This window comes from Lycorma delicatula, chromosome 11, assembly GCF_047948215.1.
Source record: "Lycorma delicatula isolate Av1 chromosome 11, ASM4794821v1, whole genome shotgun sequence".
Lineage (NCBI taxonomy): Eukaryota > Metazoa > Arthropoda > Insecta > Hemiptera > Fulgoridae > Lycorma > Lycorma delicatula.
Genome location: NC_134465.1, coordinates 55,368,564 through 55,394,271, shown reverse-complemented (window position 1 = coordinate 55,394,271; position 25,708 = coordinate 55,368,564). Strand labels below are relative to the sequence as shown.

Here is a 25,708-nt window from a genome sequence, read left to right as displayed (position 1 = left end):
TGTAGTGTAAATTTATTTAATGATAAATATTCTTTCTTATTTTTAGTATCTGGCTGAGATTGAAGATCATTTAAATGTAACAATTCAACAAGTGGATCCTGAAATTGATATACCAGTTGATGAATTTGATGGTAAAGTTGTTTATGGTGAAAAGAGAAGGAATCTTGGTAAGTTCACGGTTTTTTTTTAATATATATATATATATATATATTATTATTATTATTATGCTTTTACGGCCAACATGGGACCACTTAAGTCAATTTTAGTTGGATCTTTTCTGAGAAAAGCGTGCTATTTTACTCTTTCGAGCTGCCCAGTATTTCTTCATCCGTTCAGATCTTGCTTTCTTTTCTTCATCCGTAAACACCCTCTTCGTTGTATTTTGTCGTTTGTCTGTCTTTTGTTTAAATCTAATGCTTTTATCTTTTAGCTTTGTAATTTTTCCAGTTTTATTCTGTAGGTCAGTCAGGGAAATTCCCAATTCTTTCATATCTTCTCTAATTTCTTTGATCCATCCTACTTCTAGCTTTTGGAACCAGAGCTTTTCAATGATATTTCTTGACAGTCTTGTTTGCGGTGTCCTTATGAGATGACCGAAGAAAGAGATTCTTTTTTTCCGCATAGTATCAGTAACAGGCTCTATTTCTCGATACACCACCTCATTTGGCACAATCCACCATTGGCCTTCTTTTTGGTGTTTTTTATTGATACACGTTCTGACAATTCTCCTCTCTATTTTCAGAATTTTTTCAATTCGGTTTTTCTGAGTGATTTTGAAAAGGGTCTCGCTTCCGTAGGTGACTTCTGGCTGTACTACAGTTTTATAATGTTTAAGTTTTGTTTTAGCAGAAAGGCATTTTTTGTTATATGTTGACCAAGTTAATTTTTGGGATTTAATCATTTTATTTGTCCTGTTTTGCCATGTCACTTTTTCATTTAAATTATAAGTTATTATTTCCATTAGATATTTAAATTGTTTTACTATTTTAATTTTCTGATTGTTTACCGTAATGTGCTCTATTACCAGAGGATCTATGGCCATTAGTTCAGTTTTTTCGAAAGAGATATGAAGCCCTATCTTTTGTGCTAGGTTTTGAAGGCTCATGATTTGTGTTTTGGCTTCTTGAATATTATTTGCTAAAAGAGCGAGGTCATCTGCAAATCCTAGGCAATTTAGTGTGATGGAGTTTTTCTTAGTACCCATTTTTATATTTTTGGGATTTATTTCATACCATTTTCTCATGACAAATTCAAGGGCGCAGTTAAAAAGGAGTGGTGAGAGGCCGTCTCCTTGCCTCAATCCAGTTTTTATGTAGAAGGGTTGAGAGAGTTCACCTCTGAATTTCACTCTGGACTGGGTATTGGTTAAAGTTAATTTTATCATGTTTACGAGTTTAGGGTGAAGGCCCAGGTTTCTCAGAATATTCAGCATGGATGGTCGGTGTACACAATCATAAGCCCTTTTAAAGTCGATGAAGGTGATTATTAGTTGTTTTTTCCGTCTTTTATATAAGTCCATCATAAGTTTTAGGGATGTTATTTGCTCCGGGCAAGCTCTCCATGGCCTAAATCCCCCTTGGTATTCCCCAAGTTCCAGTTCAAGTTGGTCTTTGCATCGGTTGTATATGATTCTCGACAGGATTTTGTATGTGCAATCCAGGAGAGATATGCCTCTGTAGTTTTCAGGATTAGTTTTATCCCCTTTTTTATGTAATGGATGGATGAGGGCTGTGGTCCAGTGTTCTGGAAGTTTTTCTTCGTTCCATATTTTCACGAGGCATAGATGTAGGGAAGTTTTGACTGAATAAACTGATGAGTGTTTCCAGAGTTCTGCGAAAAGCTGGTCTTCTCCGCTTGCTTTGTAGTTTTTTATTTCATTTAAGGCTGCGAGAACTTCTTGAATTGTTGGCGGGTTGATATTTACTGGTGAAGTTTTAACTGGAGTTTCAGTGTCAATCTCAAAAAGCTCTGGGGGGTCGTCACAGTTGAGGAGTCTATTGAAGGTTTCTGCCAAAATTTCAGCATTTTCTTTATTGGTGTGGGCCATATTTCCTTTTTTTCCTCTCAGCATAAGGGTGGGTGGTTCATATCTTTGAAGAGCCTGACCAAAAATTTTATAATAGTCTCGGAAATTAGTTTTCTTGGAACTTTCTTCTATTTGCTGAATCAAGTTTTTTTGGGCTTGTCGTTTGGTTCCTCTTATAATTTTCTGAGTTATTTTCCTTTGTTTGGTGAATTCATGGTTAGATTCTTCAGTTTTCTGGGTTTGGTGGTTGATCCAAGCCCGGTGTCGGTCTTTGACTGCTTTGTCACATTCTTCATTCCACCATTGGTGTTTTTTTCTTGGGTTTATAGGGGCTAGTTCTTCAGCTATTTCTTTCAGTTGGGATGTCAGTTCTTTTAAATTATTAGTTAATTTGATTTTTTTTGTTGTTTCTTCAAAGATTGCATTGTTTATTAATTTATGTGGATCATAAGCTCTTTTGTTTTTAGGTTGGGATTTTTTCTTTTTATGCGGGGTGAATTTTATTTTAACTTTAATTAAGTAATGGTCCGATCCAGTATCTGTTCCTCTCAAGACTTTTACATTATAAATCTCCTTGTGATAATTCCGGTCCATGCAAACATGATCCAGTTGCCATTCTCCTTTTTTCCAATCTGGGTGTTTCCAAGTCTTCAATTTGTTTGGTTTTCTCATAAAATAGGTGGATTTTGAGATCATATTATGGTTTCTGCAAAATTCGACAAGTCTTTGGCCGTTCTTGTTAGTTTTCTTTTGGGCAGGCCATTTTCCGATAATATCACGATATCTTCGTTCTTTACCAAGTTGGGCATTAAAGTCCCCTATTAAAATCTTCGTGTGGGTCTTATTTATGTTGTTTGCAGTTTGGTCAAGAAGTTCTCAGAATTTGTCCATCTCTTCTCTATCTTTTTTAAGATTGTTTTTGTCATTGGTGGGAGCATGGACATTTATTATGGTGTAGAATTTATTGGCTGATTTTAGGGTTAAGGTTGAAATCCTGGGGGAGTAAGACTTAAATTCTACGACTGAGTCAATTATTTTAAGATTGATTGCAAATCCTGTTCCGAACTGTGGGCAATTCTTCATCACACGTTTCCCGGGGATTCCTTTGTAAATTCTGTAACCCTGAGATTCAAACAGCTCTCGATCGGTGTTTCTCATTTCTTGGAAGTCCTGCGATTAGGATATTTTGTTTGTCCATTATGTCTGTTAGAGTTTTTAGTTTGCCGGGTTGAGTTAGAGAATTAATGTTGTGAGTGGCAATGTAGTTTATTTGCTTGTGTCTTATCCTCAATTTTGAAGTTGTGTTGTTTTTGGGTGTTTCCCAACGCTCCGATTCATTGTTATCTTTTAAGCAGCTGCCCACCGGAACCGAGTGCAGCCTTCTCTGGTATTTACCAGACGGTGGATTTTTTCTTAAAAGAACTTCCATATTTGACTTTCAAAGGCAAGTCAGCCTTGGGTGGGAATAAATTCCCGAGTTACAACTCTGGATGTGATCCAGAGAGGTGATTCCGATTTAGTTCACCAGTAGAAATCTCCAAGTTTCTAACTGGTTATCCAGACGAACCAACGTGGAGGCGCAAACCGATTTTTTTTAATTGAGATTTTAAGTATGGAGAAAGTTTAAATCGGTTCCGGAATCATTTCGTCCATATATATATATATATATATATAAATTAAATTTCAGATATCTTAATAATATTTAGCATTTGATCTGTTAATTTTAACTGATGTACTTTCTATGACTAAAAATTAATATTTACTCATTAAAAGTAAACTTTCTGTTGGTTTAAAGTCCATTTTCCTTAGGGTTGTGCATATTGGATTCTTCATATCAGAGTTGTCTTCTATCTCACAGTTAAATAATGTGACTGATTTTTATTGATGCAAATGCCATCTACCTACCGTATTAAAAATTATCATTAACCTGCAATTTGGCAACACCACATGGACCCATGCCAGAAAGATGTTCTTGAGATATCGAATAGTAATTCTTGCCAATGGAGCATTGCAATTGCTCAGTATTATTTGCTCGTTTGATTGGTAACAAACTGAGGAATTGTGATTAGTTGGAATTAAATGCATTCTAATTGGTCAGTTTCTAATTAATCATGCTCTGGTCGGTGTAAATATATTGTTTTCTGATTGGTAGAACGGATTTATACTTGTGATTTTTTAAATAAGATGATGCGGTATTGTAATTGTTTGGAATTGGTGTTACCTGATTTTTCTAAACAAATCTGAATACTGTTATTTGAAAGAATTCCATGCTTGGAATGGTGAAACTTAAATGTAATTTGTTATTTGCTAGCATGAATGTAAATTATCATTGGATAATTTTTGTTTTATTCCAGTTAAAAAAAAAATTCATTTATTGTTGTTGGATCATATTTTATTTCATAATTGAAAAATCTTTAGGTAGTGTTCAAGCTCTCATATGTAAAAATCTATGCACAAGCTCTGTAACATTTCTATTCCAGTCTTTCATTTTTGATGTAATTTAAAAGTGAAAAACATTTTTCAAGTAGACATTTAGTATTCAACATTAATCAGCCAATTACTCTTTTGTTTTAAATTTTAAATATCTACTTCATCATTCATTAGCTAATATAAAAAATTTCAAAAAGTAAAAAAATACTTTTTTACAATTAATTATATCAGATTTTTGTTAGTTGAATGATTGAATGATAAAGCCTACACTATCACAGTAGGTTAGATTTATACTTTTTCAGTAATCCACAAGGTGTAATCTATGAGGAAAGTTTTAATTCTGGACTTGTAATTTCATAAATGTAGTACTTACAGGTTATTATGATTGATTTCCTTAAAAAGTAGTCCCCTTCAGACTGAATACATAGACTTCAATGTTGTTCCCACTTTTGGAAACATTACTGGAAATTTTCTTTCTTAAGGGTTAAGAAAGAACCCTTTCCACATTGGCCTGGGTGTCTTTAAGTCAAATCTCTTCACTTTCAGTGAAAATTACAATTGGGAAACCGGTAGAAGTTGGCAGGGATTAAATCATCAGAATAGGGAGGTTGTGAAAGCCCAGGAATTTGGAATTTGGCCAAAACTTTCACGATGAGTTTGTGCACTGTCATGCAGGATCCAATTTTTGTCTCGCCAGAGTGCAGTCTTTTCTTCCTCACTTTTTCACACAAACACTGAAGGACTCTTCCTAGTTGACTGTCTGCCTCGTAGGAGCACATTTGTGATTCACATTACTCATAGAATCGAAGAAAATCACCACATTGTTTTCACATTCAACAGACTTTGTCGCACTTTTTCAGTCACAGCAAACTTGGACCCTTTCACTGTGATGAAAGTGCCTTTAACAAATCTGGTTCAATTTCAGCCCGATTAATCAGTTTTTCAGATACTTCAAATCTGTATTTTTTCTGCTGGTCTGACAATTTCAGATTGAATTTCTTGGACACTCGATACATGTTCAATCTTCAATTAAAATTGATTGAACCGCTTAGAAGCTTAAATTTAGTTCATTAGCCATCTCCTTAATTGCAAGTCAACAGTCAGAGCATACTAAATCACCAACTTTCATGATGTTTTCATTGGTTTTTGAAGTGGAAGGCCAGCTGGACCAGGGTCATCTTTGACTGATTCGCAGCTATGTTTGAATCTGTTGAAACGCAAGAGTTCATCGGTTTCTGAAGCTAATTTCCCAGTTTTCAAACAAAATGTTACACAAACTCGTTCCAATTTTATATCTATTTTGCAAAATCAATCCACTGGAACCAAAAACATCTCTTTACTCATCTGGATGTCACTCTATTGAAAAAAGATATCGTGATGATCATTTCAGGATGTTTCAAGTATAAAACAAGCTTCCCTCTCCACACTCTTGGGTAAACCTACCCCCTCCTATTGAACAATGGCGGTATCTGTCTTAAAACTTTCCAATCACATCCCTTATATCGTCGTGATTTAATTTAATAACAATATGTTAATAATTTTAAATACAAAAATTATTGACTTCACCATGTGATTGTTAATGCTTTGTTATAGGTCTTTAAGTGTGTGAGCCAGAAATTGAAAGTAATTTAATATTCATCTTAAATATTTGTTTTTATTTTATCAAAAAGTGTTCTTTTTTAAGCATATGTGTTAAAAAGTTGTCCTTAATTGTAACAAATCGCTTCCTATGAAAAAACCTCTATTTCAGCAATTTTAAAACACTGGAATTATCTTATGATAAATCAATTTTAAATTCACAGTTTTATAAAGCCATTATAAACTGATATTATGGCCTAGTTAAGTTGTATCTTTATTGAAGCATTTTTAACTTTTTGTACGTCATTGTTATCGCTGCATTTTGTGCAGTGAGAAATGCATGTAGAAAATGCTTGTATTTTTGTATCTTTTTCTTGTAAATACTAAAAATATATTCTTATTTAAGGACTTTTTAATTATTACTTTTTAATTATTAATTTTATGCTTTTTAAAAAGCTTTTCCTTTATTCAGGTTAAAATTTCTGTTTAGGTTCTGGTTATGAAAATCATGTTGCACAAATGGCTCCAACTGTACAAGAATTAGCAAAATTGGAAAGTCAGGCACAGTTAATATATTTAAATACACAAATGAAGAGATGTCGTTGAACAAATGTTTATTTATTAATTTATTTATTATTTTCAAAGTAATCTCATCAATTTTTCTGTGTTTTATTAATGTTTATGCAATCACATTTACATGAAATACATTTGTACATACTAATTTTTATATACTTATATCTACAATATTATGAATATATGCATGATGTTATGAAAATTTCTGAACCTTATCATTGTGTTATAATATGGAATTATTATTGTCATCGATTAATGTTATTGTTTCATTTTGAAAAAAATTACACTTGAATGATTATCTATACTTTTATGTATTTATTGAGTTCCTATGGTATCCTTAAAAATCTACAATATTCTAGTAGTTTAATACATTATGAAATGTTTAAAGTTATGTTTTTTGAAAACCTGGATTCTTTTACTTTCATGGTGTTATCATTTATGACAGAATAAATATTGTTGCTATGATAATAAAATGACCTTCCTTTGTATTTATCATGTTTTGAATTCCTGACTAAAAAATACTAAAATCTAGGTTATAAAGTTTTATATATTTTAGGAATTAGGAACCTGATTTTACTTCATTGGCATTCTACTATTAGACTTTTTTGGCAGAACAAGAGGAAATTCCTTCTACTAAACCATCCATCACAATGGTTCCCCAGACAGCAAGCATCAATTGTACTCAATTCCTCCAGAAATTAATACTTTACCCAGATCGTATGATCACTTTACTGCATCCACCTGAGAACAGATACCAAGTTTCTAAACAGACAACCTGTTTCATCTCTAGAAATATGCGGGAAGAATGCTAGTTGTGCTATAAGATGTATTTTTTTTTTTTTTTTGTCTTCAGTCATTTGACTGGTTTGATGCTGCAGCTCTCCAAGATTCCCTATCTAGTGCTAGTCGTTTCATTTCAGTATATCCCCTACATCCCTAACAATTTGTTTTACATATTCCAAACGTGGCCTGCCTACACAATTTTTTCCTTCTACGTGTCCTTCAAATATTAAAGCGACTATTCCAGGATGCCTTAGTATGTGGCTTATAAGTCTGTCTCTTCGTTTAGCTATATTTCTCCAAATGCTTCTTTCTTCATCTATTTGCCGCAATATTCATTTGTCACTTTATCCACCCATCTGGTTTTTAACAATCTCCTATAGCACCGCATTTCAAAAGCTTCTAATCTTTTCTTCTCAGATACTCCGATCGTCCAAGTTTCACTTCCATATAAAGCAACACTCCAAACATACACTTTCAAAAATCTTTTCCTGACATTCAGTGGTCCATCTTTGTTATTTCTACTACATTTCATTACTTTTGTTTAGTTTTTGTTTATTTTCATGCGATAGTTCTTGCGTAGGACTTCATCTATACCGTTCATTGTTTCTTCTAAATCCTTTATACTCTCTGCTAGAATTACTGTATCATCAACAAATCTTAGCATCTTTATCTTTTCACCTTGTACTGTTACTCCGAATCTAAATTGTTCTTTAACATCATTAACTGCTAGTTCCATGTAAAGATTAAAAAGTAACGGGGATAGGGAACATCCTTGTCGGACTCCCTTTCTTATTACGGCTTCTTTCTTATGTTCTTCAATTATTACTGTTGCTATTTGGTTCCTGTACATGTTAGCAATTGTTCTTCTATCTCTGTATTTGAACCCTAATTTTTTTAAAATGCTGAACATTTTATTCCAGTCTACGTTATCGAATACCTAGGTCTATAAACGCCAAGTATTTTGGTTTGTTTTTCTTTAATCTTCCTTCTACTATTAATCTGAGGCCTAAAATTGCTTCCCTTGTCCCTATACTTTTCCTGAAACCAAATTGGTCTTCTGCTAACATTTCTTCCACTCCTCTCAATTCTTCTGTATAAAATTCTAGTTTAGATTTTTGATGCATGACTAGTTAAACTAATTATTTTGTATTCTTCACATTTATCTGCCTCTGCTTTCTTTGGTATCATGACTATAACACTTTTTTTGAAGTCTGACGGAACCTCCCCCTTTTCATAAATATTACATACCAGCTTGTATAATCTATCAATCGCTTCCTCACCTGCACTGCCCAGTAATTCTACAGGTATTCCGTCTATTCCAGGAGCCTTTCTGTCATTTAAATCTTTTAATGCTCTCTTAAATTCAGATCTCAGTATTGTTTCTCCCATTTCATCCTCTTCTTCCTCTATAACACCATTTTCTAATTAATTTTCTCCGTATAACTCTTCAATAATTTCCACCCATCTATCGACTTTACCTTTTGTATTATATTATGGTGTACCACCTTTGTTTAACACATTATTAGATTTTAATTTATGTACCCCACAATTTTCCTTAACTTTCCAGTATGCTCAGTCTATTTTACCAATGTTCATTTCTCTTTCCACTTCTGAACACTTTTCTTTAATCCACTCTTCTTTTGCGAGTTTGCACTTCCTGTTTATAGCATTTCTTAATTGTCGATAGTTCCTTTTACTTTCTTCATCAGAGTAGCATTCTTATATTTTCTACGTTCATCCATCAGCTGCAATATATCGTCTGAAACCCAAGGTTTTCTACCAGTTCTCTTTGTTCTCTCTTAGTTCGCTTCTGCTGATTTAATAATTTCCTTTTTAGCATTCTCCCATTCTTTTTCTATATTTTCTACCTTATCTTTTTTAATCGGACCTCTTGCGATGTCCTCCTCAAAAATCTTCTTTACCTCCTTCCTCTTCCTCAAGCTTCTCTAAATTCTACCGATTCATCTGACACCTTTTCTTCAGGTTTTTAAACCCCAATCTACATTTCAATATCACCAAATTATGGTCGCTATCAATGTCTACTCCAGGGTAAGTTTTGCAGTCAACGAGTTGATTCCTAAATCTTTCCTTAACTATGATATAATCTGTCTGATACCTTGCCGTATCACCTGGCTTTTTCCAAGTGTATATTCTTCTATTATCTATTATGATTTTTAAATTGGGTGTTGGCAATTACTAAATTATATTTTGTGCAAAACTCTATATTGTCTGTCCCCTCATTCATTCCTTTTGCCCAGCCCGTATTCACCTACTATATTTCCTTTCTTGCCTTTTCCAATGCTTGCATTCCAATCTCCAACTATTATTAAATTTTCATCTCCTTTTACGTGTTTAATTGCTTCATCAATCTCTTCGTATACACACTCTACCTCATCATCAACATGGGCGCTTGTAGGCATATAGACGTTAACAATCGTTGTCGGTTTAGGTTTTGATTTTATCCTTATTACAATGATTCTATCGCTATGCGTTTTGAAATATTCTACTCTCTTCCCTATCTTCTTGTTCATTATGAAACCTACTCCTGCCTGCCCATTATTTGAAGCTGAGTTTATTATTCTAAAATCACCTGACCAAAAGTCGCTTTCCTCTTCCCACCGAACCTTACTAATTCCTACTACATCCACATTTATCCTATCCATTTCTCTTCTTAAATTTTCCAGCCTACCAACCTTTTTTAAAAACTTCTAACATTCCACGCTCCGACTCGTAGAATGTTATTTTTTAATTTTCTGGTGACCCCCTCCTTAGTAGTCCCCACCCGTTGATCCGAACGAGGGACTAGTTTACCTCCGGAATATTTTACCAAGGAAGGCGCTTCCATCATTGCTATATGAAAATGCAGAGAGCTACATTTTCTTGGAAAAAAAGCAGCTGTAGTTTTCCATTGCTTTCAGCTGCGCAGTACTCAGAGGACTGAGTGATGTTGATATGGCCATTTAAGTTGTCCTGACTCACGCCCCTAACAACTACTGAAAGAGCTGCTGCCCTCTTTCAGGAATCATTCCTTAGTCTGGCTCTCAACAGACACCTCTCTCCGATATGGTTGCACCTTCGGTCCAGCTACTCTGTATCACTGAGTACTCAAGCTCACTCACCAACGGCAAGGTCTCATGATTCATAGAGGAGGATAAGATGTATAGGTATAAAAAAATGTATGTGGCTGTAATCAGGCAGTTAGCCTATAGTTGCTTAAAAAATGAACTAAATGTAAGTGGCAGTGTACAAATCATGTTTATAAAAAATTCCTATCTTAATGGTAGCTAAGATTACAGCTGCAAAATTATTAACTAAGGCCATTGCTATAAAGTCACAGTTTATTTTATTCTTGATATTTATATTTAAGATTGGCACTTATATGATATTACACATTCTAAAATCTCTCTTTGAATCAGATTTTATTTGTTTTACCAATGTTTTGAAGAGTACAGTATTACTTTTGGTTGCATGTTGGTGAAGGGGGAGAAAATGAATTTTCTTTACATTTTGAGGTATGAGGATATGAAAATGCCATTCACTTAAATTGGGTTTTCCTTACATAATAAACAAATATATATATATATATTTTGTGGCTCAAATCTCCTCAAAACTACTTGTTCTTGAGTTGGTCAAATTATGTGGTTTAAAAATCTCCAAAACTTCCAATCAATTTCATTGAAATTTAGATATGCTGTAGTAGTATATCTGAAGTTGTGCATGTGAAAATTATATGAAGATTGGTTGAGTTGTTCTTCAGTTACGCTCAACTTAGGTTTGAAAAAATTTGGCGAATTAAAAGAAGCAATAGTTCATTATGATGCTGTAAGTTGGAATGCTGATGTTTCTTTATCTGCGGTATCTTTTGTTTGCAATATTAAAATATTTAGCTTATATTAACAAAAAGTCAAGTCTTCTTGACTTTAAAAATACTTTTATATGTCAGTGAAAACAATGAACAAATTGACAATTTGTGTGACATAAAATATATTCTTGTGTGTCCCATAAAATATCCACATCTCAAAAATTTGTATACAAAAAACAAGCAACTTTTAAATAACAAAGTTTATGTATACTGTGAATCACTTGTAATATCTTTTTTAAACATTGAAGAAACACTAACTTAAATTAAAATTTTGAATTTGACCTTTCTTTTACATACTACATGTTAATATGTAAAATGAATATGGAACATTTTCCTTTTAATAAAAAGATTTATTTATTTATTTCTTATGTACTGTTTTTAATATTTCTGTTTCTTTTAATATTTTTTCTTCTTTCATTTACTTTACGAGGTATGATCAAAAGTAACAAGGATTTTTTTTTTTAATTGTACTTACTGTATTATGTCAATTGAATTGGTCGTTTTTACTTCGTAAAACCATTTCAGCATGATGTCTGTACATACTTTTGTTTACCATATGTCAATGAAAAGTACATGTGCCTTCCCTTTATAAGATCCAAATATTTCATTAATTAAAATTTTAATTTGCTATAACTCTGGAACCAATGAAAGTAAGTATCACTTATGATTAAAAAGTCCAAAATCCAAATTTTTTGGAGTTTCGGCAATTTTGGTTCAGTCAACTGCAATCATAAGGGAGGGGGGGTTGCACAACTAGATGTTGTAACAGTACTAAATCCAAATATATATACATATATATATATATATATATATATATATATATATATATATATATATATATATGTTGATTATCTTCTTTTTTTATAAATTAATATTTGAAATGAAGAAATAAAATAGTTAATTAAATACTTAGAAGTATTTAAGTAAATTCTGGTTACTTGTGGTAATGCACATTTTATATTAATTATCCTCTGATTGTAATGATTATTACTGATTGTAATAAATAATTATTATTTATTGTTATTAATGTTTAATTATTATTAATTATTAATTAAATAATAATTTCCCTGATAACAATAAATTACGTTAAAATTTAATGTACTTTATTACACTAATAATTTTCCTGATAACAATAAATTATTGTTAAAATTTAATGTACTTTTCATTGACATATGGTGAACAAAAAATGGCATAACAGGAATACTGCAGCCAAATAATTTTTTGGGTCACAGTTCGTCAATGTACAGGATTAAGTAGGTGTGTTTAGTCTTTTTTATGAAATTTTGGTATTCCACTTTAACATTAACTGGGCAGCTTAGTTTTTGACAGATTATATTTCATCTTTAAATATATTTTAGTTTCTAACAAGTGAATTCAATAAAATTTCAACAATCATTTAATTAATAATAATTAGAGCTTTATTAGGCCTAGGAGACATTTATTACATAATGAATACTACAATAAAAATGTTTATTAATAAATAGGTTATTAAAGATTTATGATCCCATTAGTTGAAATGTAATAAATTAATATTGTCAACATAAAAACCATAAATTATTCAGACTATCAATCAATCAAAAATATAATAAAACTAATTAACAGTGAAATTAAATACACCATTAAGAAGATAATAGTAGTAATTGATTTATCAAATTATATCACAAATTTTTGTTAATTGAAGCAAATTCTTATTTTTATGCAAGGAACTTGGATTATTTTAAGGTTTAAACTGTTGATAAGTAATTCTTCCATATTTTCATTTATTTTTAGCTTTTATTTTTCTCGTCACAGCAAGATTTCTTTTCTGAAAAAATAAAAAGATTATAAAAATTAATATTTGAAATGAAGAAATAAAATGGTTAAATACTTAAGAACTAAGTAATAAAATTCTAGTTACTTGTGGTAATGCAAATTTTATATTAATTAATAAATTTGTTTTGTATTTTTTATGATATTTCCTGCTAAGTTATCACCCATAAAACAACTGCATTTAGTGTTATGCAATTACATAATCAAATGGAATACACAATATTTAACTTAAGCAAATTACAGAACCAATACAAAAAAAAGCAATCCTAACTTTACTCAAAGTAAAGTTTCCGTTTCCTTGGAAGTTCTAGGTGTGGCAAGTTCAAACACCAGGTCAAAAGAATTTCAGTGACAGTTTTGTCTAAAATTTTGGCAAAGCATGTCTGTAAATATGATTTGTATATTAAAAAAAATGAAGGCAATTTATTCATTTTCTAATAATATGGAAACAATTATTATATCAAGTGTATACAGCAAAAGTTACACAACTTTGTTTGACAGTGTCACTTTCATAGTGTTGACCACCAAGGAACTGCTTCAAATGCAAGAACAAGTGAAAATCACTTAAGTTTATACTTAATATCTACTTAAGTTTATAAACAGTAATCCATCTGTTCCCTAGGAAATTATATTATGAGCCTTTTAGTTGCAGTTAACATGAAGCAACAACAATGTGAATGAGCATGCCTGCCTTGCCTTACCGTACCTGGCAAGATAAAACAAGCCTTCTTGTAAAATCTTGCGTTAGGCTGCAGGATTTATTATCATCCATTATTCTACCTATTTTCTCATCATTCCATCTCATATTTCATTAACTTGCTAATGAAATTCTACTGAATTCACATTGGTTGCGTCAAAAGAAAAAATATATTCCACAATTCACAGGACAATTTCGAGTGGCACAGATTGTTAGGGCGTTTGGGTCATTAATAAATCCCACCAGCAAGCAATAAAAAATCAGCTGTGTTAGCTATATCCTATTTCAAATATCCCTTCAACCTTAGTATTTTATTACTTCACCACCTTCAAAGTCCAGAATACCATTCTTGGAGATGTTCTATGTGTTGTAAAACAGATACAGTTCTTTCTCAAAATTGTTTTAAAATTATGCCTCGTCACGTCTATTAAGTATATAAAATAATAATTTGATGTTGCATGGTTTTTTTTTTTTTACGCTTTATATATAATATGAAGAGCCTAAGTGGAAATTATTTTTTTAATTGAAGATTATATTGTCCGCAAACATGATTGAAAATGAAAACATTTTGTCATCAATTTTTATTGGATTTGTTCAGTGTAATGATATATGTTTTATGTTTATTTGACATTCAAAAAGTATTTTTATATGAAAATTATGAATAAAAAATGCATTTATACTACTAAATTTCAGACAGTCTTAGCTCGTGCTAAATAGTAGTTAACATAATTTTTCTAATTAGTAAGTTGTTTTAATCTGGAATCAACTTCTAGCCAAAATTTTAAAATGAATTAGAAACTATAATTTTTCAGGGCACTATAAGCTTGCAATTTATTTGAATTATTTTTTAAAGGTATTAATAAAACACTACTTTGGTCAGTTTAATTAGTCACTTTGTTATTCATTGTTTACATCAATTTGTACACTGTTTAAAATTTTAATTTATTTAATTGTTGAATAGTAAACCTGGTATACCTTTTTTCTGGGGAAAAAAGCTTTTTTTAATTATCTCATTCTTTATAAATCAGTTAAAATTAATGTAATAAATTTATAAAAAACATTCTAGCTATAAAAAGAGTTGATTAATACATATTTATTAATCATGCGCAAAGAAGGATTTCATACAGCAATGATTAATACATATTTATTAATAATGCGCAAAGAAGGATTGCATATAGCAAATTAGTAGTATCAAATTTGAATCTCAGAATTAATATTCTTAAAAATATTTTTATTTAGCTGGAAATTACATTTTTTTAATATTTCTTATTAAGTTAAATTGCTACAAATCTGTAAGTTATAGATTGAAAAAAAATACTATAAAACAGTTTAAACTTATAAACTGTTAAAATGTATTATTATATTAACCATAATTACATTAGCATAAGTAGAAATTAGACGTAACTTTGTTTGAAATGAAATTTGTAATTTAAAGAATTATGAATTCGGGGAAAAGTTTTAAACTAGACTTTTTATTGATAATTGTTTTTCAATTTAATTTCCCTCAGTAATAATAATAGGCAAATGCTTAATTACCGAAATCTTCACACTTGAAACTGAAATCACTGAAAATCACACTTGAGAACAATGCAAAATCTCACTAATTTATTTTAACAAAAAACTGTACTTAATTGAAGATATAATCAGTCCTCATTATTAACAAATTGGAAAATCAGAGATAAAGTGTTTATTTGGGATGAAAATTTGCTTTACTTCCAGAAGATTGAGCACCTCCTTTTTATTCATTAGCTGTTCAACACAGTCTAAATAACAAATTTTCAGATCAGTGGATCCATGATGAAAGTAACAAAGTGTAGCATTGCGCACAGTATTCGGCGTGCATGCGTATACGCTTGTCCCAAAATCTCATTTTGGACCAGGTTATTTGAACATATAAGTAAGGGATTTTGGGACAAAAGTTTTTAGTTGTACAAAAATTTTACACAATTTTAAATACATGATAATGATTAAACGAGCTAACAATCGAATATTTATGAATGATTATTCACTTTCAATATGAATTAGTATTATTTGGTACTGATAAAGTTTAAAGTTGTAATATTTATTAAAAATAATAAAATTTTTTTTTTTTTTAATTATCCTTAATAAAAATAAATATTTTATACAAGTTTATTGATTCTTAAGAGTATTGAAATTGATTGTTAATTAAGATAAAGTTCAAAATAATGAATGAAAACCTAAACAAACAAACAGGGGACACATCTTATGAAGTGCAACTGACACACACAAAGTATTCGTATAGCGTGTGTGGCTGTATGGTAACGACTCCTTTTGCTGTTCGTAGGGTTCGGTATCGAATCACCGATAATATTTTTTTTACTAATATTATTTTCCATTTATGTGAAACTATTTAATGCTGTTAAAATGGAAAATCAACTAAATGGGAGATAACTTATTTAAAAATTTTATAACTAAAGATCTGATATTATTTATTTTGGTCAATCTTCGGAATTGATGATTTTTTAGTTTAATTAAAAATATTATCACAAAACAATTTTTGAAAGAAATTGCTTTTAATAATCTAATTTACACGGGAAAATGAGATATTACTTATTTTTTACAGATACCAAAATGAATATTACTTTATAATACTGAAATAAAAATAAAATAAAAAGTTGTTTAGTGAAAAATAATTTTATATTCAATAAACATATTTTTCTAATGAGTCAAATGAAATGCAAGGGATTTTCTAGGTAAACCATTTTAAACCGCGTGCAATAAAGAGAACAATTGCAAAAGGGTCGGTTTTGATTTTTATGTTAATGAAAACTATTTTATTTTCTATTTCATATAAAATGTTTCCATTATATTTTCATTTTGAATTAAAATAATTAAAGTTAATTTTCTGAACCGCTCTGTATCTAATAGTACATTAATAATTAATTCAAGGTAATTGTTTATTAAGAAAAATTATTAGAAATTATTATATTGTTAAGAAATAAACGAAATTAATCATTCAGATCATAATTCTCGACTCCACATACAGTCAATTAAATTTTATATAAAATAAACAAAAAAACCTACACTCCATATTTATTTGGAAGTGTGTGTACACGCACACGTGAGTACGGCACTTCCTATTTATAAATATTAGAGTAAAAATCCACATTTTGACACCAATTTTAATATATGTCAATAAATTTTATTCTTTTATGTTTCAAAGGTTTGTTTATTTTTGATAATTCTGCCTTCAATCACATTGATGTCTTGCTTCTGTTTGTGCGTCAACCGCATAAACGAATTTAAACATCATGGCGGGAAAAGGATTTTGGGACGAGCCACTGCGCAACGCTGGGTGTGCGACACCTTGTTACTTTCATCATGAGTGGATCAATAGACGAGGTTCTGTTGTATAGCCTCCTAGATTTCCTGATTTACCTCAATATGTTTTTCCTACAGGGCTGTTTGAAATCTATTGTCTATAAATCAGCCATTGTTGAAAAATTTCACCAAAGGATTAATGCAGCGAGCAGAAATATTTCTCATGAAGTATGTCAGATGATAATCATATGAAAATAATTTGTATTATTGCAAGGAATATTTTTCTTTTGTTACAACTACTACTGACATTTTTAATTTAAAAATTTTTAAGGCTACTTAATGTTTAAGTTAAAAGTTTCAAAAGTAGTCTACAGAATCCATAAAATAACCACATAAGAGCGAAACACTAAAAAAGTAAACCTTAGCAAATGTTACCTCAAAACAAATCAGCAAATAAATTATAAATGTAACAAGTACAATGCTCACACTCTAAGTGCAGACACAAAAGACCAGCAGGGTTCTATGAGAACTATTAAACTAAATTAAAATAAAATACTAAAGGAAGATTTTAAAAGCAGTACATACGTTCATTTTACCACTCTGAAAATTAGTGGAATATACCTTTTTGTTTGTTCCATCTGGCAACTTCTTTGTATTTATTGGAATCAACTCACGATAAGCAGACGTAACCGATTCCAGGTAACCAAGCTGGTTGTTTTCTTTAAGTTTTTTCTAGAATCTCTAGATCATAATGTTGTGAAACACTAATGCATCATTTTGTAAAAAAAGATTCTATACTTTGATATATAAAATTCATTCTTTATTGGTTTAAGTGTGATGTAAAGAAGTATTTGTAATCTTTAACCATACTCTGCAAAATGTTAATACCCGTCCCACTTCTCTGGAATATACTACTTTTATTCATTACAATCTTATCAAAATTTCAGTTACATTGACTATTCGAATGATCAAATTCAGGAAAATGGCATACTTTTTCTCATTTTTTAATATTCCCTTTTTGCCAAATAAAAAGACACTAATGAAATACCCACTGACAGTTAAAAAATATTTCTCCAAGAAGTAGAACAGACAAAAGAAATTGTCTCTATATATAAAACATTACTGAAGGATTTTCTTTTGCTAGTTTACTTTTAGAATTCATTAAAACTTATGCACCTTAATCAAATGTTATTAATCAAGCCTCCCGCAACTGAGATGGTCTCTAAACCACAGAGGCCACAAAAAATCACACAGGGGGGCGAGTGTCCCTCCCTTCCACAGGCGATGACCGGTGCTACCCTCGTGTCTGGGGGACTAGGTTGCCGCCTCTCAATTGGCGCCGATCCATGCCCGTCGTCGTCGGCGGCTTCTGTTGTCTCCGATTCGGAGACGGGAAGCTATATTGGCGACGACGTTATCTGCGAGCACGAAGCTGTTCGCAGTATGGAAAAAAAGAGAAAAAAAGGTTGGCCGAAAGGAAAACCTAGGCTCTCATGTGTTTTAATTTAATTTAAAATCAGCGAGTCGATAGTACAATGGAACATCAATGGATGTCTTTCAAACATACATGAGCTCCAACGCTTGGTACATGATGTAGACCCGATTTGTATATGTCTGCAAGAAACGCATTTCAGCCGAAATGAAAATTTTTAATTAAAAGGATACGATATATTTCGGCGAGATCAACCGCCAAATGTAAGAGTTAAAGGTGGAGTAGCCATATTAACATCGACCAGAGCTACCACCGAAGCTGTTGATCTAAATACAAACCTACAAGCGGTCGCCGTTAGAATAAAGCGTGCGCTTCAGGTCACTGTCTGCAGCATATACTTACCGAATTTTGATTGGAAGGAGGATGACATAGCGCGATTAATATCTGAGCTTCCCCCACCTGTCTTATTGGTGGGTGATTTTAATGCTCATAATTCTCTTTGGGGATCGGATCGAGTAGATCCCCGTGGACGAGAATTGGAAAGGTTCCTGATGAATTCTGAACTTATTAATTTAAACGACGGGTCAGGAACCTTTTTCAATGCCAGAGATGGATCGACGTCCTGTATAGATCTTGCACTTATAAGCGGATCGATAGCACCGAGGTACAGCTTCCATGTCTTAGACGATTTGCATGGAAACGATCATTTCCCGGTGAAAATTGTAACTGATGTTACAAGAAAAACATATCCTATCTCTAAAAGATGGTTGTTTGAAAAGGCATATTGGACGAGCTTCACGGCTTGAACGATACTCCCGGAAACAACTGGAGTTATCGGGGACGATGTCGACGCTATAACAAATATGATACTTGAGTCGGCATCGAGATACATTCCCAAAACATCTGGGAAACTTACCAAGAAACCCGTTCCACGGTGGAACGATGAAATTAGTGAAGCTATAAAAGAAAGTAAAGTTCGTATAACGCCTTTAAAAAACGTCCAACCACAGAGAATCTTATTGCCTTTAAAAAATACAGGGCGTATGCAAAACGTCTTATGATAGATTCAAAGAAACGATCCTGGCACCAATACATGTCATCCATTGATAGAACTACTACTGCAGCAGACGTTTGGAGGAAAGTGAAGGCGATTTGTGGGCGTAAAAACTTTGCTCCCATAACTAGCCTTCCAGATGAAGATGAAATGATAGCCTTCCAGATGAAGATGACACTCCAAACGAAATCGCAGAGCTATTGTCCAATCACTTCGAGAAGGCCAGCAAAACGGCCAACTACGAAGAAGGTTTTCGGACCAAAAAAGAATAACTTGAAGGTCTACTAAATTATAGAACTGAGTATAATTACTCATATAATGTACCATTTAAAATGGAAGAATTCGTGAAAGCGTTGGAAAAAGCAGGCAACACAGCTGTGCTGGTCCGGATGAAATCCATTATAATATGATCAGGCAGCTGAATACCACTGCAAAACGCAGATTATTAGAATTGTATAATCAGATATGGCGGGATGGAATGTACCCGCAGCAGTGGAAAAAAGCTCATGTTGTTCTAGTACCAAAGAAAAATAAAAATTTAACAGATCCCAATAGCTATCCTCCTATCTCCTTGACGTGCGCTATGGGAAAAATATTCGAAAAAATTATTAATAACCGACTCGTTTGGGTTTTGGAAAAAGAAAACCTGATATCACCATATCAAGCAGGTTTTCGTCAATACCATTCTACCACTGATCAAATAATTAACTTAGAGAACGTTATATATAACAGCTTTATTACAAGGAAACATTGTGTCGGAGTCTTCTTTGATCTTCAGAAGGCTTTCGATATGACCTGGCGTCATGGTATAATGCTCCAGATACTGAATGGGGCATTCGTGGCAAACTGCCAAACTTATTGAGCAACTATATGAATGACCGTACTTTCCAAGTACGTGTCAACAACGAATATTCATCTATAAAAATCTTGGAAAATGGCATACCACAAGGTTCGCCGTTGAGCGGTACCTTGTTTATGATCGCCATTAATAAATTGATATTAGCCATTCCAGTAGAAATCAGCAAAAGCGTCTATGTAGATGATTTGGCAATTGTGTATGCCAGCAACGAGACTGCTATGGTGAAATACAAATTGCAACGAGCTATCAACGCTCTAAATGAAGTTGCGATGAATAATGGATCCAATTTTCACCAGAAAAAACGTGCTGTGTACACTTCTGTAGGAAGAGAATTCCTCATCAAAGTCCTACGTTGACAATCGGCAATGATCCAATACAATACAAAGACAACGTTAGATTTTTAGGACTAGTATTGGATAAATCCCTTACATGGGGATTACACATACAGGACTTGAGTGTTGGATGCAAAAAAGCCCTCAACATTATGAAATGTTTATCGAATATCAATTGGGGCTCAGATAAAGAGATATTATTGAGACTGTATAAGGCACTGGTTCAATCGAAACTAGACTACGGATGTATTGTATATTCATCCGCTAGGAAGTCGTATTTAAGAAAGTTAGACGTAATTCATAATAGCGGAATTAGATATGCGACAGGCGCTTTCCGCACAAGTCCGGCGACAAGTCTATTGTCCGAAGCCGGAATAATGCAACTACATTATAGAAGAGAGATCCTTTTGTTAAGATATGCAGCAAATGTATGGGCTTTTCCTGCCCATATAAATAATAAACTTTTCATGAATCATCCAATGGCTGCAGTATATGAACGTCGTGCTACCTATTCCAGACCAGCCGGAATTAAGTACCACGAATTAAGAAAAAAATACGAAATTGCTATTCCAGATACAATAGCAATTTCCACAAGAGAAATACCGCCATGGCTTTTGCCAGCGGTAAATACAAGGTTGGATCTCTCTCAGGGAGAAATAAAAAAGAAGCCAGCAGTGATCATCCAACAGGAATTTTTGGCAATCGTCAGTAGTTACGAAGAACATATTAGAATTTATACTGACGGTTCTAAAACCGAACATGGTGTTGGATGCTCCATAAATGTAAATGGAGAAGCCCATTGTTGGAAACTGCCAGATATGGCCAGTGTTTATACGGCAGAACTTACTGCCATTCAGCAAGCTCTTCGCTTCACAGAACATTATTGCGAAGAGAGAGTGCTAATTTGTTCTGATTCTCTAAGTGCACTTGTTGCAATTCGGAACAAAAACATTAAGGATGTCCTAAATTCAAACATCCTGTCTATTTTATACGTTCTACATCAACGAGGATAGCGATGTGTATTTGTATGGACTCCAGGGCATGCTGGTATTACAGGTAATGAGAGCGCAGACGAAGCTGCCAGAAAGGCAACAGTCTACGATGATTTGGATGCATTTCCTGTAACAGTGGCAGATGTTAAAAACTGTCTAACTAACGTAGTTAAAAACAAGTCGAATACTGAATGGAGGAGTTTAAATACAAAATTAAACTCAGATAAAACTTCTCCATATAAATGGAAAAGCGACGTGAAGTTGACTCGCCGAATACAAGTAGCTGTGATCAGACTTAGAATCGGTCACACGCGATTAACAAATTCATATTTGTTAACCGGCGAAGAGAGACCAATGTGCGGTGTTTGTAATAAAACACTGACAATCAAGCATCTAATAGAAGAGTGTACCATATATGAGGACCTCAGAAAAAGCTTCCGTCTTAGAAATGATATTACTGCTGATCTGGATAATGGAAATGAAGAAAAGATAGTTACATTTTTACATGCCAGTGGACTTCTTAGAAGTCTGTAAAAGTGAAAAATTTAAAGCTGTGATAAAGAGTCTCTAAGAGGTAGTTTCATCATTTATTTATATATGGGAGTCTCAAAGCGTGGCACGTATAGTGACGGGAGGTAGCCCTCTTGCCTATGCCACCCTGGCTCGTCTGCATTCAAGAGCAGTGAGTCGGGATGTGTCCGATGATAGCATGGGGGACCCTCAAGGGTGGACTGAGAACGCGAGGCTATGGGTAAGCGCAATGGCTGCCTGTAGCCTATTTATAAGGAGTCAACTGCCACGGCATCCTGGCGCGACTAATACACTGCTTCACAGCGGTTCTTGTCGCCCTGAGGCTGCTAAAATTAACAACTAAACGAGACTGGTATAAGAAAATAAATGGAATGGTATGGTATTGTTTTTTTTATAGTTTTACTTTTATCTTCTTTGAGAATTTTATCTCAAATTTTAATTTTGGGTTGTTTTGTTTTTGTTTTTTGTGGTGTTTTAATGTTTCTGTGTAGTTTGTGTTTTTAAATAAAATGTAAGGGCCCTTTACACCCTTACATATGACCATCCTTTTCCATTTCCCATCTTCTGTTTCCATGTTTCCTCATTCTTTTTTCATAGTTACTGTCACTTTTACTTTTATAATTACTAATAACAAAAGTCAGATCACTAAATAAAAGTCAGATTATCACTAAAACTGCTTAACATACCTACTTCATTTAACATAATACTAAAAAACTTACTTGTTAACTGGCCAACACACAACTCTACTTTTTTTTACTGAGAATGAAAACTAGACATATCCGGCTTATATCTTCTTTTCATACCAAACAAATTATAAGTGTATTACAAATTCAGAATGATGTAGTGGCAAAATCTATAAATGGATAAGTCTGGCACACAACAATATAAAGGAATAGAACCAATTTTCATAATTTTGGTCTTTACCTGTTTGTTGTCATTTTCAAGTCTTCATTATATCAAAAAAATACAGTATAGATGCAATTAAAAGCAATGGTAATTAAAGCATTTTTTCCAATAATTATTTTAAATATAGCAGTCATTTTTTTAAATTGCAATTTAGATAAGATTTTTTTGTACTAAATTACACGTTTCAACACTATTATATGTATGTAGTTTCTTAAAATTTCAATTAACAGAATGGAAAAAAGTAGTGAACCAAAGCATTTTTTTTTCTTTTTGACAGTCATATTGAAAAAGACTACTGGAAGAAAAATGTTTTTCTTAAAAATATAAACTTTTGTAAAACTAAATCAGACTTTATAATGAAAATGTTATATTTTATTCAGCAAGTCAATAAAAAAGTTAATATTTTCAAATTATCATAATATAGTTAAATAATATTTCCATTTAACTTTTACACTACTGGGAGAAAAAGGCAAAAACTCAAAGGCAAATTTTTTACATTATAACCTATAATTCCTTCAGGTTTCTTCATATAAGTTAAAAATGTTAATTGTAATTCAAAAATAAACAAATTGTACAACTTTTTTTGATCATTTTGGATTCATAAGACAATTCTTTTCAAAGACAAACTTTTTCATTCATGACAAAAACTTTTAAATAAAAAAATAACATTCTAGATAAACAACTCAAAGAAAATTCCTGCCAAATGTTACACAATATAGAGAAGTTGTTTAAGCTACTACATATAAAAGAATACCTTTATCTCCACCTCCTCCTCCTCCTGAGCAGCATGAACAACTGCAGTTAGGTCCACAGTTGCAGGAATCTGTAGAAAAGATAAAAATCAATGAAAAATTGTCATACAAACCTAAACGTATATGAATAATCCAAAAAATTTGATGTAGAAAAATAGTAATAGCTTTAAAAAAAATTATATTTAAAATATTTATTAGTAGCAGTTAATAACAATGCCCACCACTTAATACGAAACCATTAAGTAAGTAAGCTATGCTTGAAATTCTAGCCACAGTCATTTATCTACAAAGGTATTTACTACAAATCATGAGCCTAAAAAGTAAAACTATTAAACTCAGTTTAAGAAGACATTTACTGCGAGATATTATGGTATACAAGATGAGAATGACTTGTGTCATTATAATGGGTATCAGTTAAATAAACATAGTAATCTCGATTTGTTGAAGTAGAATGCTAATTATATTCCATCTTCAAATTGTTAATGAAAATAAATCCCAGATGCATTTAGTGCAAGAGCTGTCTTGTCCTCTGTTTTCTACAGATAATCTACTTTCTGATGTTTTAATAAAAAGGCCAAAACAAATGGATTTTTTTTTTAATTCATCTCATAAGTTCAAAGCTTGTGCATGGAAATAAAATGCCACGCCTGAACAGGATTCAAACCGGACCCTTTTAGATGAAAGATCGATATCAATCCAGAGGTCAGTCGGTATATTGCAATATTTGTGAATGTTGGGGGGTGTATGTATTTACTCTTGTTAAAGAAAATGCCCAATATTAATTCACGAGTGAAAAAAGTGATATACCGTACCGGGGTTCGGACCCGTAACTTTCGCAGATGAAAGACGAAGATGATAAATTCCGCCACTAAAAACGAGTCCTAATTCATTTTCAAAATATTTCTGATAAAAAAATTACTGTTCGGCGCAACAAAAATTACTCAAAATGAAAAATATTTTGAATGAGTATTTCAATGAGTACATTTAGTCACATTATTTCAGTTAATTTTATGAAAATCATGCCATCAATATAATAATAGACGTGCATTTTATACAAATATGACTAAAAATTAAAATATCTAATACTGCTAAAATATTCAAACATGATGCAATACAATATAGTTAAAACTAATAATCTTTTTTTTTAATCATGAAAGATAATAATATATTACGGTAATTTTTTAAATAAAAAAGATACATAGAAGCGTTACTAATATTAGACAATAAAACTTAGTAATTGCGAAAAAACAAACCTTGACAAGAATCGCAAGGTGAAGGCATTGTTATCGCAACAGAAATGGTATAAGACCAACCCCTGTCGAATTAACACCAGTACTATCGACAAACGTGCAAACAACTAAACGTTTACGGGAAGGAGTAAAAAATCTTTGCACATGCGCCAGAAAAAATCTATGCGAAGCTTCACACATGCGCTCTAGCGCGCCTGTAGTTAGACGATCTTAAGTCACAATTTTATTGCTGATTTGCATATTCATCAGTAAAATAAATAAGTAATTTTTTACAATCAATGGTAATATACATAAAAATGTAATTTTGTTCCAACAAATCTATAAAAGACAGAAATATTTACTTAAAATAAAAACGTTTTAACTGAAAATATAACGAACGATTTAAATTTGAAGTGGCTTTTTGATTTGAAAATAATGATATGAATGGAATGTATTCATCTGGAAACTTGTTCAGATAGGAAATCGAAAAAAATACGAAATGGGTAGATTTTATGTTTTGCATAACTTAGTTTTAATTAGATTTTTTTTTTTACTGACATCTTAATTCTTGAGATATTGTA

The 25,708-nt window shown here is 32.1% G+C and overlaps 1 protein-coding gene and 1 long non-coding RNA gene across 2 annotated transcripts in view; one reads left to right on the top strand and one right to left on the bottom strand.

The window, feature by feature from the left end:
• Ddx1 (ATP-dependent RNA helicase Ddx1) overlaps positions 1–6,911 on the top strand; it is a 38,619-nt gene extending 31,708 nt beyond the window's left edge. The window contains exons 13-14 of the mRNA XM_075378407.1: positions 47–167; positions 6,525–6,911. Coding sequence (XP_075234522.1) covers positions 47–167; positions 6,525–6,640 — 237 coding nt within the window. The 3' untranslated portion in view covers positions 6,641–6,911. The remainder of the gene's footprint in view (positions 1–46; positions 168–6,524) is intronic.
• A 5,736-nt stretch (positions 6,912–12,647) lies between these two features.
• On the bottom strand, positions 12,648–25,282 carry LOC142332220 (uncharacterized). Its single transcript, XR_012758226.1, has 3 exons — positions 25,152–25,282; positions 23,901–23,969; positions 12,648–13,056 (listed from the first exon to the last, which is right to left on the bottom strand). It is a non-coding gene; the product is annotated as an uncharacterized LOC142332220 (long non-coding RNA).
• Positions 25,283–25,708: the final 426 nt, after the last annotated feature.